General features: G+C 38.6%; 1 protein-coding gene across 5 annotated transcripts in view; it reads left to right on the top strand.

The window, feature by feature from the left end:
- The window catches only part of PHTF2 (putative homeodomain transcription factor 2), a 111736-nt gene that overhangs the window by 15450 nt on the left and 74749 nt on the right, over positions 1-21537 (top strand). For all 5 annotated transcript variants that reach the window (XM_055141105.1, XM_055141111.1, XM_055141088.1 and 2 more), the window contains exon 2: positions 7436-7515. In XM_055141105.1, the coding sequence (XP_054997080.1) occupies positions 7471-7515 (45 nt within the window). In that variant the 5' untranslated portion in view covers positions 7436-7470. The remainder of the gene's footprint in view (positions 1-7435; positions 7516-21537) is intronic.

Below are 21537 nucleotides of genomic sequence, written 5' to 3'. Positions count from 1 at the left end.
ACAGCTGGCTGTGCTCAGGGCTTCTGGTTCTGTGTTCAGGAGTCGCTTCTGGTGGTACTGGGAGATCATATGTGGTATCAGTGATTCAAACCATGGCTGGCCACATACAGGAAAAGTGTCTTAACCTCCTGTACTGTCTTTTTAGCCTGAAAGTCAGATCTTAATTAATGTGTACATTTATTTGGTTGTGACACATACAGATACCTATGCAACATACCTCTAGTTTCAAATATTGATTATTGGTTTGTGGTTTTCAAGCTCCTGTCTCTCTCCCTCCTCTTTATCTTGAGAATCATCATCATGTATCTTGAACATCATGAATCATGTTAGTCATGTGTCTACCTATCTGGATTTCTTTGTTTTTATGGCTAATATGTGTTATCACCCTAACAGGTCTAAAACTTAATTTTTATGTCTACTTTTGTAAGTCTGTGTGTGTGTGTGTGTGTGTGAGAGAGAGAGAGAGAGAGAGAGAGAGAACATGGTTCAAAGAAAAACCCTGAATTTCTGCTTTCAGGAATTCCAACTCTAGATTCTAATTCCTTGCCATAGCCTGCTCCCTTTGCAGCCCGTTTGTCGATTTTTACCTGTGAATAAAACTCAAAATTGTCCACTTGTGCCATGCATATCTGCTGTTTGCACCTGAACTCGACAGTATTTTATCATCTCGATAAGACTAATACTTCTTTAGACAACTAGCTTCGCTGCTTCCAATGTGAACTCTTTAATCCTGTCCACTCTCTACCCAGCTATCAGAGTGGTCTTGGAAATTAGATCATCACGCTCTGCTGAGATTAGATCAGTGACTTTCTATCTTATTTATGATAACTTATTTACTGTGGTGGCCCAATACCTCCCTTTCAGACTTCATCTTAAATGACTGTGTCCTATGTCCATTATCCTTGTATTAAATTAGTCTCCTTACTGCTCTTGAAAAATAGGAAGTTTAATCCCACTCAAGGTCTTTGTGTTTGCTCTTCTCTCTGCTCGGGATATCCTTCCTCAATTTTCAGCCTAGCTGGCTGTTTTTAACCTTCAGATCTCAATATGTCATCTCAGAGAGTCTTTGGCAATCCTTTCTAAAAATACCCACTGCATCTCAGTCACCTTCCCTGTTTATTTCCTTCATGGTACTGTCTCGATACAAAATTATTCTCCTTCTCGAATGGGCACTGGTGAAGGGATGGGTTCCCGAACTTTGTATGAGGGAAGTATAAGCACAAATGTGTATAAATCTGTAACTGTACCCTCATGGTGATTCTCTAATTAAAAATAAATAAATTAATTAAAAAAAATTATTCTCCTTCTTGTTCATTTTCTATCTTCCAGCTTTGCAATCTAAGTATCGTCAGGACAGGGACTTTATTTTTTACTCCATTTGTATTCTTAACCTAGGAAGTGCACTGTTCAGTATATAGCTATTCAGCAAATTGACATTTTTGTTGGGATGCTGTTTTTCTGATTTCATTCATAGTAATCACTTTTTAATGATAATTTAAAATCTCATAACAAGAGAATTGTGACTGTTAAATTTTGTAGCTTTACTAGGTCATCTGAATATCAGTGCTTGGTATTTTTATAAAGAATATTTAGAATACTTAATAACATAAGAGTAAGTATGCTATAGAGGCTTTTAATAACATCAATATTTCAATGGACCCTGATTTGTTGTTAAAGGATTTTTTTGAGTAAGTGACAAATCATTTAAATAGATTGCATTTTATTATTGCTTTTTCTAGATGGCACAGTAGTCAAACAAATCAGGAAGTGCTAATGCAGAGTACTATCAATTAGATAGTTATAGTACCTTTTAGGTATTGTAAAAGGAAGAGCCTAAAGAGTACTTAAGGAGTAATAGAAGTTTTGAAGTGAACACAAAATGTTACTTTGTTTTATATATCTGTTTAATCATTTCTGCTGAGGAAACAAACATTGGTTTATCACATTGTATGTGCTCCATATACAGATCCAAATGCATGTTACCTCTTCAGATGTGTGTTACCATACCACATCCACCATCAAAGTACCAACCAACTTCTGACATCATCATTCCAACATGTCAGAACTTCGAGCTAAAACCATATTCCAATTCTTCCTAATAATGCTTAGTGATTTTTCTCTGGTCTGTTTCTTCAAATTGTATGATGGTGTCCTGGGTCATGGTATGACACTAAGAAAGATGCTTGTCTTTTCATTTAAAATGTAGAGGGGCCAGAGAAATAGCTCAAAGGGCTGAGCACATGCTTTGCATATGGGAGACCAGGGTTTCATCCTGACAAAGTATGTTCTTTTGGGACACCTCCAGGAATGACTCTTGATGACTCAGCTGGGAGTTGAATCCAGCTGTGGTCAACTAGGAATTGCCCCCAAGTGTGGCCTCAAAGCAAACAAAAAATTTAAAGGGGACTGGAGCAATAGGGTGCTTGCCTTGTACACAGTCTACCTAGGTTTGATCCCTGGCATTCCGAATGGTTTCTTGAGCTCCCCCCTCCCCCCACCGAGTGATCCGTAAGTGTAGGACCAGGAATAGCCCTGAGAACTGTCAAATGTGTCCCCCAAACGAAACCAATCCAAACAAATAAACTTACATATGATCTAATGAGGTGTGTGGCTTTACATGTTTATTAGGATACTCTGTAAGTATAGATCACTTTCAGTGTATTTGACCTCAAATAAACACATAAAAAAACTTACCAGAGAAATAGGATATTAACTGATTTTTGAGGGCTAGATAAGTACAGAAAGGACGGAATGGGAATAACAGCATAAGCAGAGTGTCATTGGTGGGCATAAATATTTTATGAGCATAGAGAGAGCCATGCTGAATAGAAAAATCTGTTTTAAAATGAGTACTATGCACTATAACTTTATGTAGTTTGATATATTGGGTTTTTTTTTTTTTTAACATGGAAAACCATTTAAACCGTAATGACTTCTCTAGCTATCTATACTAAGAATATACTCCTGGGTACTCCGATAATTTAATAGTGAGTCTATAAAAAGACCTAATATACTGTTTATTTGTAGTTGTATTTTTCCTCTATGGTGGTCTTTGATTCCATAAATCTATTTTGTGTAGATAGTATGTGTTATGTCTATGTACATGTTAAATAATAACTTCATGTGTTTTGATAGGATATATATTTAAAACAGTGTCAAAGGGAGAATTAGTTTGTACCGCAATATTTAAATGCTAGAACTATAGTTTTAGCTCTGTGATCTTATAATGGAATAGTTTTCATATTTTAATACTCTTTCTTTAACCAGATCAGTTGCAAATGGTACCCACTAAGCTTTTTTGTACTTTATTTCTCTAAATTTATGTTATGTTAAAATAGTATAAAGCAGTAATTTAATTTATTCAATATAAAAACTTTAAGATGAAGTGAAAGAACATGACTTTGGAGTACCAAAGAACAGGTGTGTACTATATAGAAATAATTTATAGAATTTATAGGATATGTTTAGATCAATCTTATGTGGGGCAGCCTTCATGTATGAACAAAGAAGAAAAAAAGTTTGTGTGTTGGCCGCGAAGGGGTTCTTGCAGAGTTTACCCAGTTCAGATTTGTTCACTCACCTCTGGCAATGTTCTATCTATGCCTTAATCCTATTGCTATCCACATGACCAGAGCTGCAGGATTCCAAATGAGATCGCCTAACTCATTCTGGATGAGACCAAGAGTGTACACCTGTTGCTAGCAGAGCCAGTGCAGTCCTTCCCAGAGAAAACTGGAAATGCAAACCAATATTCTCACTTTTGCTCCCTTCTTAATGAAGGAAAGAAAGCTTTAGGAATTGACCATATTCATGGTCTCCAAGAAGAGTAGTGAGAAGCGGTGCGAACAAGCTTACTAAGACAGAGGGAGCAAGGTCATAAAGACCAACAGAGTCCTGTACTGGTTTTCCATGCCTTGGTTCTCATTCATGATAAGGGCTGCATCCCTAACCTTGGATTTGTGAGATATTCCACTACTTGTATTATTTATTTATTTTTGGGTCACACCTGGCAATGCACAGGGGTTACTCCTGGCTCATGAACTCAGGAATTACTCCTGGCGGTGCTCGGGAGACCATATGGGATGCTGGGAATCGAATCCAGGTCGGCCACATGAAAGCAAATGCCCTACCCGCTGTACTATTGCTCCAGCCCCATTATGCTACTTTTAAAACAAAACTTTCCCTGTTTTCTTAAGCCCACTCAAATTTCTGTTATTTGCAACCAGTGAAGCAATAAGAAGATTCATGGTGGGGGTGGGGAGGATGGGGTAGAAGTTAATAAGAGCTGTCATGATAGAAGTATCTATCTTGGATTATCAGAACCAAAGACTTTGGAGATAATTTTGTTATTTATAAAATCATTTTTTATTTATTAGTTGATATTTTTATACTCAAGTGAAACTTGGTATCTTTGTATTTTGTCAGATGTGTGATTCAGAAATCTGTCTTAGCATGCCGTAAAACCTGTTTTAAAAATAGGTATGAGCCACTTGGTGTCACTGAAGGTTTGTTGACACAATGGAAAAGTATTAAACGAGTTTGCAGAGTAAATTGTACCATTACTGAAGGAATATGTGTATGAAATAGACTGAATTTTTATTTCTGTAAATGCAAACATGAAAAATTATGGAACATGTACACTTGTACCATTACAGTTAATTTTTGAGTGCAGTTTGGTGTAATATACATAAAATGCTTAATTTTATTTGAGGCAGTTTTTTTGACTAAATTATTATTTTTATATAATCATGTGAATATTGCCTAAATATATTAAATAGCTCATTCATTTATCAGAGTGGGTAAATTTACACTTCTTTTATATTTTGCTAATGGAATGCACATAAAGTATATGATTTATACTTCTAGGGGTAGGAGAAATGCTTTCTATCTTGGTAGATAACCTGGAGTTTTGTATCAATAGAGATTATGAAAAGTTAAAAGGACAATGTGAAAAGTTGATATTTTCATACTTTTTGTAGTTTGTATTTGGCGGGTGGAGGTTGAAAAGGGAGGAAGGGAGGGAATGAGGTATAGTGAGTTTGGAAAAGATATGTAGCTATCTCTACAAATATAATCAAGCCATAATGTTGTCATGAGTGGTTCCCTAGTGGAATCAGTGGAGAGAAGCTCTAGGATTAAATGTAGTTTAAGCTGTTGGTTTCCCCACAGGGCCATCCAGGACAGAAAAAAATAAAATGGGAGATACTGTTACTTACAGTGACCTTCCTCAAAAAGAGTTGGTGAGAGAAATGAAGTTAACCACACCTGGCTGAGGAATGTTAGACTGAAATCTCTAAACTTAATCCATGCATGTGTAGTTGAGTATTGACATTATGATCTTATGATAATCGGTTGCTATTTTTGTTTTAAGTGTCAACAAGAACTGAGTACGTGTATTCCTTCTCTAAACTGCCATATTTAAAATGAGAAAAATAACTACTTCTCAGTTACTGGATTAAGGGATTTTTCATATAAAATTGGGAAGTAAGATCTTTGTAATTTGACATTTTATGTACTATATTGCTGGGTGTTTTATGTTTATCATCTTATGATTCACAAAAGCCCTGTGTAGAATGGATTTTTAATTACTTTTATTTAGTAAGCAAAAGAGTGGAGGATAACAAAGATTAAGTGACTTCTTCAATATCTCATAGTAGAACCAATATTTAAATTCAGGCCTTATTTTTTGGGCAGGGAGCATAGTTCATTGCTAGGGTAGTACTGCTCAGTCTCTGCAAAGCCACGGCCCAATCACCAGGGCCACCTGAGAGTACTCGGGGGCCTCCACCTGAGATGTGTGGGGGTCCATCCAGTGCCAGGGACATGTGCCCTAATCCCTGTGCTATCTTCCTGGCCCTGAATCCTGAGGTGACTGTGTACACCTCCTCTTTCCATGATACCAGGTAAGTTTTCAGGAATTTCAAAAAGTAGTTTGCTTAAATTGATCAGTTGAAGATGGAGACTAGTATCTTTTGAAAGGTAATGAGATGCTCTGTTCGGGGTCGGAGAGAGTGTAGCAGTTAGGGCACTGGCCTCATGTGCAGACAATCCAGGTTCCACCCTTGGTATCTCATATGGTACCCTGAGCACCAGCAGGAGTAGTTCCTGAGGCAACTCTTGAGGCAATTCCTGAGGGAGCAAGCCCTAACATCTCTGAATGTGACCCAAAGGTCTCCCCACCAACAATCTCCCCACCACCCCACAAAACAAAACCCAACCAACACTGTCAGAATATAGGCCTTAGGAGCTGGAGACAAAAGCTCCAATAGTGAGTGTTTGCATCGCATATAGGAGGCTGCTAAGCTGGGTGTAGACTTTGAGCAACACCAGGTGTGGCCCCCAAACAAGACTAAATAAGACAGTCATTTTTTTAAAATGCCTTTTATCTCAGAGGTTAATAATCTAGACATTTGAGTTTGTCTTCTCATTGTATTTAAATCCTATTTAACTCCCAATAATAGTAAGAAAACCTATTGTACTTTGCTTAGTACTTTGCTTACTGTAAACAAATTTAAGAGTAACATCTCTTAGTTGGCAGAAACTACAGTGCTAGGATAAACTTAGTTGGCTGCTTCCTGAAACTTTGTCAGTTACTTCCCTAAGAGCCTCTGTGGCCTTAGATGATCCTGGTTTGTTAGTTCTGGGGCTTATCTGTATTTGGTCCCCTTTTAGGTCCCTTTTTAACACTATACCAGAGACATCTTCCTTACTTCTATGGTCTTCCAAGTTAAAAAATATTGTAGAGTTAACTATCATCAGGCTGGATTAATTCTCTCTGGGGCTAAGGAGCTAAGTTTAGTTCTGTTCTGGACAGTCCCAAGAAAGATGCTTCTGAAATGAGTTGTGGTGAATGTCTAATTAGTAGCAAACTGTGATATATGAGACTTTATTCCTGTGTAATTGACTCTAATATTGTCTTAATATTTAATAGTAAATTAATTGCGTTTCCCCAGTTACTTGATTTTAGTTCAGCTTTGTGTTTATGGAGTAGTATCAGGGAAATTTAATGTTAAAAATTTTGGATCTCTGTCAAGTCATCTTTTAACAAAAGTAATTGAGACTAGTTCCTAGAAAGAAGCTACAGCTAAGTGGATCGGTTTCTCAGTAAATAAGTTGATTCCTATTATATGTGAGTTTAAAAATAAGTAATTTTTAGTATAAGTTGAGAAATTCTGAGTTGCTTAAATGACTTAAAAACATTTCTTCTCTAAGAAAACTCAAGTGTTATGTTCAGATAAAACTTCTTCTATTACGGCAACTGACTTGTTTACTTAAGAGGGCCTGTTGCTAAAATAGTAATGAGGAAGGGTGTAATATCAGTATAGTCATATGTCTTTTGCTGCGCGACTAACCAGAGTGGTAGGTATGCATGTTGATCTCTCTCCTTTTGGAAGGTGGAAATAAAGTCATCTTCATGTTTTTCTCTCCTGCACAGCCTACAATGACGAATGTGTGATTTCAGTGGAATAAATGGCGTCCAAAGTTACAGATGCTATTGTCTGGTATCAGAAGAAGGTAAGTTGATAAAAAAAAGCTTTAAATCTTTAAATGTCTTTATTCTAAAGATGCTTGTGTTTTTATGTAATTGACATATGTTAAATATTACCCAAAATAGTATCAAAGATTTCAGAACCTTTTGAGTGGGAGGGAAAGCTTATTTTATATTTTTAACTCTAAATAATGATAATGATTAAAAATATTTTTCTTTACTTTTTACTGTTTATTATCAAGACAGCTAGGTTATTTTCAATTGTGAAGCACAAATTTAAGATTAATATTAACATTATATATAAAAACATTACTATTTTTGTAGTTTGTTTGCTTTAAAGGAAATCAAGGTAAATCGTATGGTTATACTTTTATGATTTTATATCAAGAGAATACATAAAATGCATTACAACTTAACAGCTGTTTCTGTTACATTACAACTCCACAATTCAATCTTTTAAGTAAAATATACCTTCAGAGACTATTTCCAAATTAAAATCTTAAAATATTTATTTTGGTATTTCAGGATTAGTTATTCTATTTAACTAATGTATCATTTTATACATTTTGAAATATATTTTACCAGTGTATTCTTTTTGCAAAGTCAAAGAATAGTTTTTTTCAAAAATAAAGTAAACCATTTACTCTTGAGACTGTTGTTATACTCTAAAGTATATGTTGTAGTACCATAGGCTTTTTGTATTGTAGTGAATTATGATTGTTTTCACAGTTTAAATCATTTTTGTGCCTTATTTTTAGGTCTCTATTAGAAAAATATAATTTATTTTATATTTAAATTTTTTTTCTATATGGAGAGATAGTTTTTTAATTTAGTTGAATTCAAAGTAAGTAGTAATTAGAACACTAGAGAGTAAACAAATATAAGATTTTAGTCTTTCTTTAGTTGTGTTCTTTTCTGTGTAGAATATACCACCAGTATTAAATAGCACAGTTTTCTTATTAAGTACTGAATTGATGTCCAAATGTCATATTATTTCAAGGCTTACTGCAGAAAAACAAAAAACAAACCAAAAAATTCAACAAAACCCAAAACAGCCCAGGATATTGCCTTTCTCTGTATTTATTCAAACTTTTTGGTTTGCTCCCTTGGGGCGATCATTTTTGATTCTTTATAGCTTAGTGGTTCTCAGACTAGAGTTCTATCTTCATCTTCAACAGGAAGTTTGGATGGGAGATTGGGTTGCAAATGTGGACTGTGAAATTTTGGTTTTCATAATTTTGAAGGGAATACTGATGTTGTTGGATGGTTAGGAATGAAATACTTAATATCATATAGTATTCTTAATAAAGGGCCAAATGGTAAATATTTAAGACTCTGAGGGCCATAAAGTCTCTGTGGCAGCTATTCAACTCTGCTATTAGTAAATCAATGATAGATAATATGTGCTAGGACGACAGGGCCCATGAGCAGGGTGAGTTTGAGGAGGAGGAGGACAAGGAGGAGGCTTGAGAACTCCTGCCCTGCCATGCTCCCTTTGTCGTTGAAATGGGGTTATCTTCCACCAAGCATGGCCTTTGTGTCCACTATGGTTCTCTTTTGCCTTTTGGAAACTTACTGTTGGTGTAGTAATGTGGATCTCCTGTAAAAATCAGTGTTGTCTTTTAAAATATTTTAATAAAGCATGTTTTTTTTTTTTTTTTTGCTTTTTGGGTCACACCCAGCGATGCTCAGGGGTTACTCCTGGCTTTGCACTCAGGAATTACTCCTGGCAGTGCTTGGGGGACCATATGGGATGCCAGGGATCGAACCCGGGTCGGCCGCGTGCAAGGCAAACGCCCTACCCACTGTGCTATCGCTCCGGCCCCAATAAAGCATGTTTTAAACCTTGTCTCTTTAAGTAGAAATGAAGTTTTTTGTAAGTGTGTGTGTGGGTGGGGGGAATGCATGCATTTCAATGAATGCAATGAAAGTTCATGGCTATTTTCCAACAAAACTGAGTTTCCAAAATAGGCAATGGGATGGATTTGGCTCACAGATCTTAGTTTGCTTAACTGTCAGACAGTTCCATACAGCAAAGAATTGCCTTGCTCAGAATGCGGAGATGCCCTATATGATATTTACTATGCTTTTAAACAGACCTACCTTGCCTTTTCGAAATTCATTACACGTGTTACTTTGTTGATTTCAGATGAAATTATAAAGATTTTATAGTTCCCTGACCCGTGTCCTATCGTGTGTGTGTGTGTGTGTGTGTGTGTGTGTGTGTGTGTGTGTGTGTGTGTGTGTGTGTGTGTGTGTTATGCCTAGGGCTCCCACACATTCTTTTCTTCTTTTTTTTTAATTGGATCACCGTGAGATACAATTACAGAACTGTTTTACAGAACTGTTCTTGATTGGATTTTAGTCATACAGTGTTCTCACACCCATTCCTCCATCAGTGTACATTTCCCACGACTCAAGTCCCCAGTTCCCTCCCTCAACCCAAGCCTTTCTCTCTCTCTCTCTCTCTCTCTCTCTCTCTCTCTTTCTCTCTCTCTCCCCCCCTCCCCCCCGCCGCTCCACCCTTCCTCCTTCCCATTTTGGGCATTATGGTTTGCAGTACAGATACTTAGAGGTTATCATGGGTTATCATGTTTGTTCCTTTACCTATTTGCAGCACCCAGTGGGTGCTTTTTAAGACTCACACACTTGTAGTGCTGGAGATCTTAGCACTTCGAGGCATGATCCCTGAGTGCAGAGCCAGGAAAAATTTCTGATCACAGCAAGTTGTGGCCCCAAAACCAATACTCTCTTTCCTGCCTGAAAGCCCCAAACAGATCCTTTAATTTTTTTTTTTTATTTTTTAACAGATGCTGCTCTTTTTTACTTTTGTCATCCCCCCTTTCCTTTCCCATTATTTATAATGTTATTGTATTATTTCCCAACACAGTTCTTTTCTACTTCTCGTTTGTTATAATAATAGATAGAAAATTATGATCTGCCAAAATGGTAGTGTTTACAGTATGTATTTGTGGTTTGCTTTTTGTGATAATGGTTTAACTTTGTATTTAAAACCAAATATTAGAAGACTTATAAATTTCCTAGGACTTTAATAACCAATGACCATGACCCGAGTGTCTAAAGACAACCGAAATCTTTTTTTTTTTTTTTCACAGTTCTGGAAGATAGTTCAAAACCAGAGTTTCAACTTAATTTTTCTGTCTTCTGTCTGGAGATTATGGCAGAAAAATTATTCCATGCTTTTCTCCTAACTTTCAGTGTTCCTTGTTTTGTAGAAGTATCATTCAGATTTCTGATGCTATCTTCATATTGCATTTTTTTTCAGTTTCTGTACCCACTTTTTTTCGGGGGGGCACTCTGGAAGGTGATTAGGGTTTACTCCCTGCTGTGTACTAAGGCATCACTCCTGGAGGGACTTGGGGATGGGGCTGGGTGTCAGAGATTGAATGCAGGTTTATCATGTGCAAGGCAAGTGCCCTACCCACTGTACTGTCACCTGCATCCTGTGTCCACTTATCTTACCAAGACACAAGCAGATCTACCTTAGGGGGTTTTGGCTGGGGGGGGGAGGGATTTTCGGGCTGAACCCGATGCTGCTCAGGGGTTACTTCTGGCTCTGCATGCAAGATTTACTCCTGGCTGTACACAGGGGACCATGTGGGATGCCAGGATGTCAAACCTGGTCGACTTCATGCAAGAAAAGCACCATACCCGCTGTACTATTGCTCCAGCCCCAAGCAGACTTACTTTGAATATAGAATAAACTGTTTTGTTTGGGCGCCACACCTGGCTCACTCCTGAGTGCTCCATGGAAAATGGTGCCAGGGATTGAACTTGGGGTGGCTGTATGTAAGGAAAGTATTTTGTTTACTGTACTATGCCTCTCACCTCACTACAGGATAATATTATCTCAGGTCTTTAACTACATTGTCAAATAGTTTTCTCTGAATATATTGTTCTATCACCATCCATAGTATTTCTGGTACAGATTTCTCTTTCTTTTTTTAATTTTTTATGTTTGGGCACAGAATTCTGAAGTTATAGAATTCTCTGGATATTCTCTCTCTCTCTCTCTTTCTCTCTCCTCTCTGTCCTTTCTCTTTATTCCTTCTTCTCTCTCTGTTTCTTTCTCTCTCTCCTTTTTTGGGGTACACCCAGCAGTGCTCAGTGCTTTACTACTGACCACTTGCGAATCACTCCTGGAGCCTTTTAGACTTTAAATAACTGAGTATAACTTAGGAAATCTACTTTCCAGAAACTTCTATCTTTACGTATGATAAAACTGAAAAGAATAACTCTAAACCTTTGAACTGTGAGAACCAATTAAATGTTTTCTGTCTCAGACGTAGAAAGACTGCACTCATCTGTGGAATATAGAATAACAGAGTGGGAGACTAACACCCAAGAATTGTAGAAATAAGTACCAGGAGGTTGACTCCATGGCTAGGAGGCTGGCCTCACATTCTGGGGAAAGGGCAACTCAGAGAAGGGATCACCAACTATAATGTAGTCGAAGGCCATGTGGGGGAAGGGAGTTGCGGGCTGAATGAGGGCTAGAGACTGAGCACAGTGGCCACTCAACACCTTTATTGCAAAACACAACAGCTAATTAGAGAGAGAGAACAGAAGGGAATGCCCTGCCATAGTGGCAGGGTGGGGTGGGGGGAGATGGGATTGGGGAGGGTGGGAGGGATGCTGGGTTTACTGGTGGTGGAGAATGGGCACTGGTGAAGGGATGGGTTCCCGAACTTTGTATGAGGGAAGCATAAGCACAAAAGTGTATAAATCTGTAACTGTACCCTCACTGTAATTCACTAATTAAAAATAAATAAATTTTAAAAATTTAAAAAAAGAAAAAATAAATAAATGTTTTCTGTCTCCAGAGGACTGGGAGGAAGGCAAAGGGACTTATGAGGCCGCACACATGTAGTTGTGGGTGGGAATGCTGACAGAGTAGTCCTACTTGGTGCCACTTTTGTAAGAAATTAATCAATATTAGATGCATTGTATAAACTGCTGCTTAGGTGCAAGTTGTGTCTTATAGACCTCGACATGTAGAAATAACCACTTTTCTACTAATAGTAAAACACAGTGCCCTTAATTTAAAAAAAATTAAGTATAAATAATACATTTTATAAGTTTTCAGAATTAAGAAATTAATTTTTCAAGTAAATTGCATCATTGGAAACTAGTGAGATTTTTGCCTTTTTTTTTCATATATCGAGAGCATTGTTGCTTGTACAGAATTTCAGTTTTTAATCAAGCAATCCCTGTACTTACTTGAGAATGCCTATTTAACTCCCATGGGTAGAGAAATGGAAACATAGAAAAAAAAATGCATTGCACTGTTTCCTAGCAATATCCTTCTGGGCTGCCACACAGCAGTGTTTCAACTCCAAGGGGATCTGTGTTCTGTGTTCCTAAGTATGAAAGTATACTGGGTTCACAAAAACAATATTAGTCGAAAGTCACTTACCTAATTTTAAAAGTTCTTAAACCTTCTTTCTGTTATGCTCAAACACTTAGAATATTTCTTTAGAAATTGGTTATTTTGTAATAGAAGTTTTCTTTGGTTTGCAAATACTTTGGTATGTTTTCGTATGAACTAGGAATTTCTGCATTGTGTATAGCTTTGTTGACATGTTGCTTTTCTCTTATTAGCTGTTGACTTCTTTTTTCGGTAAGTGGAATATTTATGCCTTTAAAGAGGAGGCAGTCATGGCCTTGCATGCTGGGGGAAAAGGCAGCTCAGATAGAGAAGGGACCACCGAGTAAAGGGTGCTAGGAGGGCCCATTTGGAATGGGAGATTTGGGCTGAAAGTAGACTATAGACTGAACATGATGACCACTTAATACCGCTACTGCAAACCACAACACCCAAAAGGAGAGAGAGGGAAGGAGGGAGACAGACAGACAGACAGACAGACAGACAGACAGACAGAGAGAAAGAGAGAGAGAGAAGAGAGAGAGAGAGAGAGAGAGAGAGAGAGAGAGAGAGAGAGAGAGAGAATGCCCTGCCACAGAGGTGGGTGTGGGGTGGGGAGAAGATGGGGGGGTGGTGGTGGGAGGGATGCTGGGACCATTGGTGGTGGAAAGTGGGCACTGGTGGAGGGATGGGCACTCGACCACTGTATAACTGAAATGCAAGCACGAATGTAAGTCTGTAACTGTACCTCACAGTGATTCACTAATAAAACATTAAAAAAAAAATAAAGAGGAGGTAGTCATTTGACCATAGCAGTTTGTTTACACAGGTATGAGGAGATCCAAGGAATAATGTTTTTATGAATGGAGTTGAGTGAAGCTTCTAATGCCCATTAAGAGTTGGGGTGAGAAGTATTTTATGATCTAGTCTCTAGTGTTTTACCTTTTCCTTCTTTTTTTCTTTTCTTTCGTTTTATGTTTCTGGGCCACACCCAATTATGCTTAGGGGTTACTTCTGGCTCTGCACTTAGGAATTACTGCTAGCGGGACTTGGGGCACCATGTGGGATGTCAGGCATTAAACTCTAGTTGGCCATGTTCAAGGCACGTGCCCTACCTGCCAAACTCTCTCCCCAGCCCCCTTTTCATTTTATTATAAATAGATTACAATAGAAATATTAGTTGGGGCTGGAGCTACAGTACGGCAGGTAGGATGCTTATCTTGCAAGTGGCAGACCCAGGTTCGATCCCTCGTAACCCATATGATTATGCACACCCTGCCTTTGGTTTTTGGATCACAGCAGGGTGCTTAGGGTTTACTCCTCACTGTGCAATTAAGATTCACTCCTATGCTGTTTGGGGGACCATGTGCAGATGAAGCTGGGTCAGTCTCATGAAAAGCAAACACCCTACCCTCTGTAAGCCCTAAGCACTGTCAACAAAAGAAATATTAGTCAAGGATATACTACTTGCTAGTTATATTTTAAGTACCTTGCTGTTTATCTTCCCATGATAACTGACATAATGGTGAAATAATTTGGTAGGTTGCCATTGGCAGCCTAAAATTAGGCATATGTACAAGCTTTGAAAAAGCCTAAGAGTACCTAAAACACTGGTGTTAATCTGCTGTTTGTTTATAATTCCACAAAGAATGACATTTATAAATGCTGTTTAACAGGGTAACTTAGAAGCAAAATTGCTCTTTGCCAAATGACCCACGGAGTTTTCTCAAATTAAAATAGCTAATTCAGTACTAAGGCTTGATTCATTAAAATAAAATGCTGGTGATATACAATCTTTAAAAGTCCCATTTAAATTTTTGCCCAATATGAATATCCTTACTGAGACTTTTTTGTTGTTTGGACGTGTGTTTTGGGGGCCCTTCTAAGTGGTGCTCAAGAGGGCTAGAGGGAGAGGAGCACTCGCAGTGAGTTTTGGCCAGCCAGACTAGCAGTTCAGTGCCAGAGTATGAAGATGCAGTATGGGGTGGGGGCTTGGACCCCGGAATCTGGGCACAGCATCTCATCAGTGGTCAGAGGCCTCCAGGGTCAGGGATCCCCTGAGGGATACACCTGGAGATGCTAGGGAGATGGTGTAGTGACAGGAACTGAACCTGGGTCAGACAAATGTTAGACATGTACCCTGGCCCTATACTATCTCCTTAGTCACTCACTAAGATATTTTTTTGCCTGCTCATTTAAACTGAAATGTCATTTTAATTTGCTTTCTGTTTTGGGTGCCTTTTACCCTGTTCCCCTGATGGGATTATACTGTGAAGGACAGAATTGTGCTTTTAATAGTGAATTAAATTTAATGTAGACATGTTGATTTTTATTGATGTTCATCTAAAACTTACAATATACTACCACGGCAATAAAAAGAACAAGAGATAATGAACTGGAGTTTTAAACTACTGTTCTACTGTGCTTTATAAATCTGATTCTTGGAGGCCAGTGAGATAGTGCATCAGGCATGGCAGTTGACTGGGGTTCGATCCCTGGCACTCCATAAGATCCTCCGAACATTGCCAGGGGAGCAGACCCAGGAGTAAGTTTGAGCACCACTGGGTGTGGGCCAAACCCCCAAAAATAAAATGTGATTCTCAGATAATTTTATAGAAAATATTTGGACCAGATATATGGTCTAAATGTATAAATGTATCTAAATGATCAGACCTGCATGTTGAAAGCCCTGGTTTGATCATGCTGTCATATTCCCCATCAGGCAGCTCCTTTAAGACTATACCTTCCCTCTTCCCCAGAAGTGCCTTGGATGGTCCTCAGATATATGTATTTCCATTTATTTGGGGTGAATGTGTTAGTAAGCCTTCTCAGGGCTTACTCCTGAGTCTACACTCAAGGATCACTCTTGACAGGTTGTGGGATGTATTGGGTGCTGGGGATTGAATGGAACGCGGGTCAGGTATGTGCCCTACTTGCTGTACTATCACTTCAGCCTCTGTGTATGTATTCTTCAAAGACAGACACAGCTTCATAATTACAGTTATCATTGACTGGAAGCCAAGTGATATGAAAGTCAAGTGTTGAAAGTCAAGAAAAAAAACATTTTTCTATTGGGTTTCTTCCTGAATTGAGTAAATTTCTCTCAGCAACTTAGAACTAGATTTGGCAAACTGGACCTGCAGACCAAATCCAGTTCCCCTTCCCCTGCACCTTAACTGCTTGTTTTTTGTGTGGCCTGGGAATAACAGTTGTTTGTATGGAACAGGAAATTATTTTAAAAGAATATACTTTGTGTCATGGTAAAATTATATGAAATGTAAATCTCAGCCAAAATAAAGAATTAAAGATAATGCTTTCTTTACAAGCTTTGTGGAGAAGTAAGTTGGCACATATCTCTAAAAAGATGGTATATATAGAGAAAGCTTATAAAGTGGCTGCATTAAGATCTAATTCTTTGTGGAGGGTGGGGAATCAAAATAAAATCTTCTTTTCTGACCTCAAAATGCTAGGCAGTAGTATATACTTTAAATCAGTGCTTTATGACCTCTATAATGCTTTGTTATCTGGTTTGTTTTTATTTACTAACATAAAATTGGGGAAAGTTGCATGGTGTCTCATTACATTGGCTTCATATAGGGAAAGTTCAGTACATTTAATTTTATTAGTAAGTTTGATTTTAGTGTTAAATACTTGTATTAATTTCCTAGGTGTTTTCTCTCTTTCCAAAAAAAAAATAATAATAATGTCCTGGTAGAATTTGCACCAAGTCGAGGAATTGACTCCAGGGCCTCATATAGCTGCTTTACTTATATAGCTCATTTTATTGCTGAGCCACGCTCCCATTCCCCATTTATATTTAAGTAGCATTATGATGGACGAACTGCGGCCTCTGTTTATCAGGAGCCAACTCTGTATCATGGGAGACCATCATGCAAACAAATAGCTGTCATACTTTTTGGTGCTATAATTAAATTATTTTTAAGCCTCCAGGGTAACTCATATAAATTTTCCTCTAAAATTCTTCACCAAGGTGCCAGGCAGGGGCTTCAGGAGAAGCCCCGAGCCGCGGCGGGCAGGGGGCGGGGAGGGGGCTTCTCCGCGCTGAGGCAGGCCAGAAAGAGAGAGACAGACATAGAAAGATTGCACTCATCTATGGTATTTAGAATAACAGAGTGGGAGACTAACACCCAAGAACTGTAGAAATAAGTACCAGGAGGTTGACTCCATGGCTTCGAGGCTGCCCTCACGTTCCGGGGAAAGGTCAACACAGAGAATCGATCACCAACTACATTGTAGTCGAAGGCCATGTGGGGGAAGGGAGTTGCGGGCTGAATGAGGGCTAGAGACTGAGCACAGCGGCCACTCAACACCTTTATTGCAAACCACAACAGCTAATTAGAGAGAGAAAACAGAAGGGAATGCCTTGCCACAGTGGCAGGGTGGGGTGGGGGGGAGATGGGATTGGGGAGGGTGGGAGGGACACTGGGTTTACAGGTGGTGGAGAATGGGCACTGGTGAAGGGAGGGGTTCCCAAACTTTGTATGAGGGAAGTATAAGCACAAAAGTGTATAAATCTGTAACTGTACCCTCACGGTGATTCTCTAATTAAAAATAAAAAAAAAAAATAAAAAAAATAAAAAAAAAAGAAGAATGTAAAAAAAAAAAAAAATAAAATAAAATAAAATTCTTCACCAGTTACTTTTCTGTTACTACTTTTATCTGCTAAGCATTTCTCAAATCTGCCATGATCTCTCTATTATTCTTCTGTTCTTTTTATTTTATTTTATTTTCTTGCTTTCTTTTTTTCCAGTTAAATGTTTTCAGTCACCAGAATGATTTTTATAAAATGAAAGTTTGATCACACCACTCTCTGGAGGGAGGGCACACGCAGCAATGCTCAGAAGCACCAAGCTCAGGATCTACTCCTGGCAACAGTGTTCGGGGACTCTTGGTGCCTGAGATCAACCCTGGTTCTCCTGCATGCAAAGCATGTGCTCGACTGTTGTGCAAGCTCCTTGTCAATTTTTTTTGGGAGGGTTGGGCAACGCCCCACTGTGCTCAGGGGTTTCTTCTGATTTTGCACTCAGGAATTATCCCCGGTGGTGCTCAGGGCACATATTGGATGCCGAGGATCAAACTCAGGTTCGCCACGTGTAAGGCAAGTGCCCTATCTGCTGTACTATCACTTCTTAATTTTTAATGAGACTCTTTAAAGAGTTCTTCTTAGATATGGCATAAATTCCAGGTTTCTTTACGAGACCATTGTTTGTTTGATACAAATCTAATTCTAGTTGTCTTTTAAAACTTCTTTGTTTATTCCTCCCATCCCCAATTTCTCTTGTTTTCTGATTCCATCTTTCCAGCAAGTGCCACGATTTAGAAGAGTGCCTCAGTTCTTTTATCTTTTTTTTTAAAAAAACTTAATGCTTGAAAGGCCACTTCTGCTCTTTATAACAAAGTACTAAATGAGATTGTTTCTAGTATCTTCCCCTTGAGAACATCTCAGTAATCCCCCAGAGCCTAGGTCAGGTATCCCCTGGTAGTGCTCCTACTGATAAGTTTATATGTATTCCTTTCATAACAGTAGTAGAGCTGCTTTCTCTTGCTTTTTTTCTTTTTAAAAAGATTTACAGTACGTGATCCTCAGATTAATATATCTTGTTTTTAGTTGTCATCCTGAAATCTTGATATAAGGGATATTTATTGAATGTGTTTCATTCAGCTGTTGAAATTATTGATACTTAGATATTTTTTTATTTTTATTTTTATTTTTTTTTTGCTTTTTGGGTCACACGTGGCTCTGCACAGGGGTTACTCCTGCCTCTGCAGTCAGGAATCACTCCTGGCGGTACTCGGGACCATATAGGATGCTGGGAATCGGACCCCGGTAGGCTGCGTGCAAGGCAAACGCCCTACCCACTGTGCTATTGCTACAGCGCCACTTAGATTATTTTCTTGCAGCTGACTTTGTCTCTTCTTGACATTGCTCAAGAGTTGTAGTTTGTTTGGGGGGGGGTGGTCACACCTGGCGTTGCTGAGGGGCTACTCGGGATCTGCACTTAGGAATTAATATGTTAGTATGATAAAGGGATTTTAGGGGCTAGTAACAGATACACCTAACTAAATTTTATGATTATAGGATTTTTTAATACAAAAAGCACACAATGTGACTGATGTAGGAGGTAGAGAAAATATCATTTCTCCATTAATTGGATTCATTTCCCTCCTACTTCCCTTTCTCCTCACATACTCCTTCAATTATGTGAGCATCTATGGATTTTTTTCTTAGAGAAATGCTAGCCAAGTTATATAAAAGAGTGGCACAATAGAAAAGACATAGATGATAATCAGAACTTTGTGTTCTGATCCCAAATACTAGCTGTAGAACCTTCTGTTATCTCAGAAAAAGTTAGTACTGGCCTGTGCAGCCTAAGATTGTACATACTTTACAAAGCACTTGACAAAGATTAGTACTTTCGCAGTGTCTTATCTAGATAAATGCTTCATTATAAATTAAATGAAAACTATATATGTAAGGGTTTTTTAAAATTTTTTTCCTGATTCCATATCATTAATCATAGATATATTTTTCAGATGTATAAATTCTGTACATCTGCAGTCATTCTCAGTGTGAAGTTTTGGAACTACCTATATCCTTTTTTTTTTTTTTAAAGCAGACCCTCATTAATTTATTTTATGTTGCTTGTTATGAATAATTCACTGAAAGTGATCGAAAAAGGTTTCCTTAGAAGAAAGTATATGAAGATCGTTGTATCTCACCATGGAGCTATTGAGTCTTTGTATGAGATTACTGACATAGTTAGCCTTAACTAACAGGTTAAGCCTTGTATGCCTGTCATGGTATGTCAGTCTTATAGAGTTTTACATGTTGCTCCAGAGTGTCCAAATTTTTTAATGGGGTTATATAGCTGGAGTTAAATTTTAGTGGACGGTGACTTTGGGGTCTGGAAGCATCTTTTCAGCTTGTTGATCTCTTTTGAGATTTGTCTATGAGTCTCTGGATCATGGGAGGTTAATGCGCTTATTTGGTGCTAGAGGCAGTAGTCCACCTGCTATTCCATGAGAGCCTGGAGATTTAGATCACAAAACCCACATACCTGAGTGTTTCACTAGATCAATTTCTGAATGAGGCTTATCCAGAGTGTTGGAGTCCAGCCTTGAGCATGGCAGCAGTTGTGGAGTGTGGAGGTTTTGGGCTGTCAAGTGCTCTGTTTGGGTGGGTGGTGGGCTCATACGCCCCTCTCCAGAGTCCCCTGGACGAGACTCATCCTGGTGTGGGGTCGGGAAGCACCCCTGCAGCTTCTTGATCTCTTTTGAGATTTATTTATGGAACTACCTATATTCTTGTAATTACAACAAACTTTTTCTTAATTGATCCAGATCCATAGATTCTAATTCTGGGGAATCTGGGCAAGGTAGAAACAACTTTCTTTTGATTTTAATTTACTTTCTAATGGTGGGGGAAGCTAGGATTTTTTGTTTTGTTTTCTTTTCTTTTTGGATCACATCCGGCAATTCTCAGGGGTTATTCCTGGCTCTGTATCCAGGAATTACTCTTGGCGGTGTTTGTGGGAATCATATGGAATCCTGGGGGTTTTAACCCAGGTTGACCATGTGCAAGGCAAACATCCTACTCGCTGTACCATTGCTCTAGCCCCAAAGATTTAAAAAGAAATTTTTTTTTTTACTTCACAGATAGTATATTCTTTATTAAAATAGGTCATAGTATATTTTTTATTAAAATAGATCTACATATAAGATACATTTGAGGGGGGCGTCCACACCTGGCGATGCACAGGGGTTACTCCTGGCTCTGTACTCAGGAATTACCCCCTGGTGGTGCTCAGGGGACGATATGGGATGCTGGGAATCAAACCTGGGTCGGCTACGTGCAAGGCAAACAGCCTACCCTCTGCTACCCTCTGTGCTAATGCTCCATCCCTACATTTATCTTTTTTTTTTTTTTTTTTTGCTTTTTGGGTCACACCTGGCACCTGGCGATGCACAGGGGACCATATGGGATGCTGGGAATCGAACCCGGGTCGGCCGCGTGCAAGGCGAACACCCTACCTGCTGTGCTATCACTCCAGCCCCAGCCCCACATTTATCTTCTCTCTCTCTCTCTCTCTCTCTCTCTCTCTCTCTCTCTCTCTCTCTCTCTCTCTCTCTCTCTCTCTCTCTCTCTCTCTCTCTCTCTCTCTCTCTCTCTCCCCCCCTACCTCCCTCTCTCCCTTTCTCCCTCTCTTTCCCCTCCCCAACTCCCCTTTCTTTCTCCTTTCTCTTCCTTTTGGCCCTTATGGTTTGCCCAAGGATTTTTTAACAGTCAGGTTTTTTATTTGATTGAATAAAAGGCAATAATATATTAGGTATTTCATAAAATACACAAGTATTTAAGTAGCCAAGAGATGTTAAAGTTCTTGACATTTCCCAGAGCGATAGTACAGCAGATAGGGCGTTTACCTTGCACCTGGTCACCCGGGTTTGATCCCTGGCGTCTCATATGATCCCATAAGTACCACCAGGATTATTTCCTGAATGCAAAGCTAGAAGTCACGCTGAGCTTCACCGGGTGTGGCCTCCAAAATAAAAAAATAAAAATAAAGCTCTTGACATTTACAGTGCTTTAAAAATAGGATACAGCTTTTTATACTATTTATAGTAAATTATTAGAAATATGTAA

This window comes from Sorex araneus, chromosome 1 (assembly GCF_027595985.1).
Source record: "Sorex araneus isolate mSorAra2 chromosome 1, mSorAra2.pri, whole genome shotgun sequence".
Classification (NCBI taxonomy): Eukaryota; Metazoa; Chordata; class Mammalia; order Eulipotyphla; family Soricidae; genus Sorex; species Sorex araneus.
This window is presented reverse-complemented; position numbering and strand designations above follow the sequence as displayed.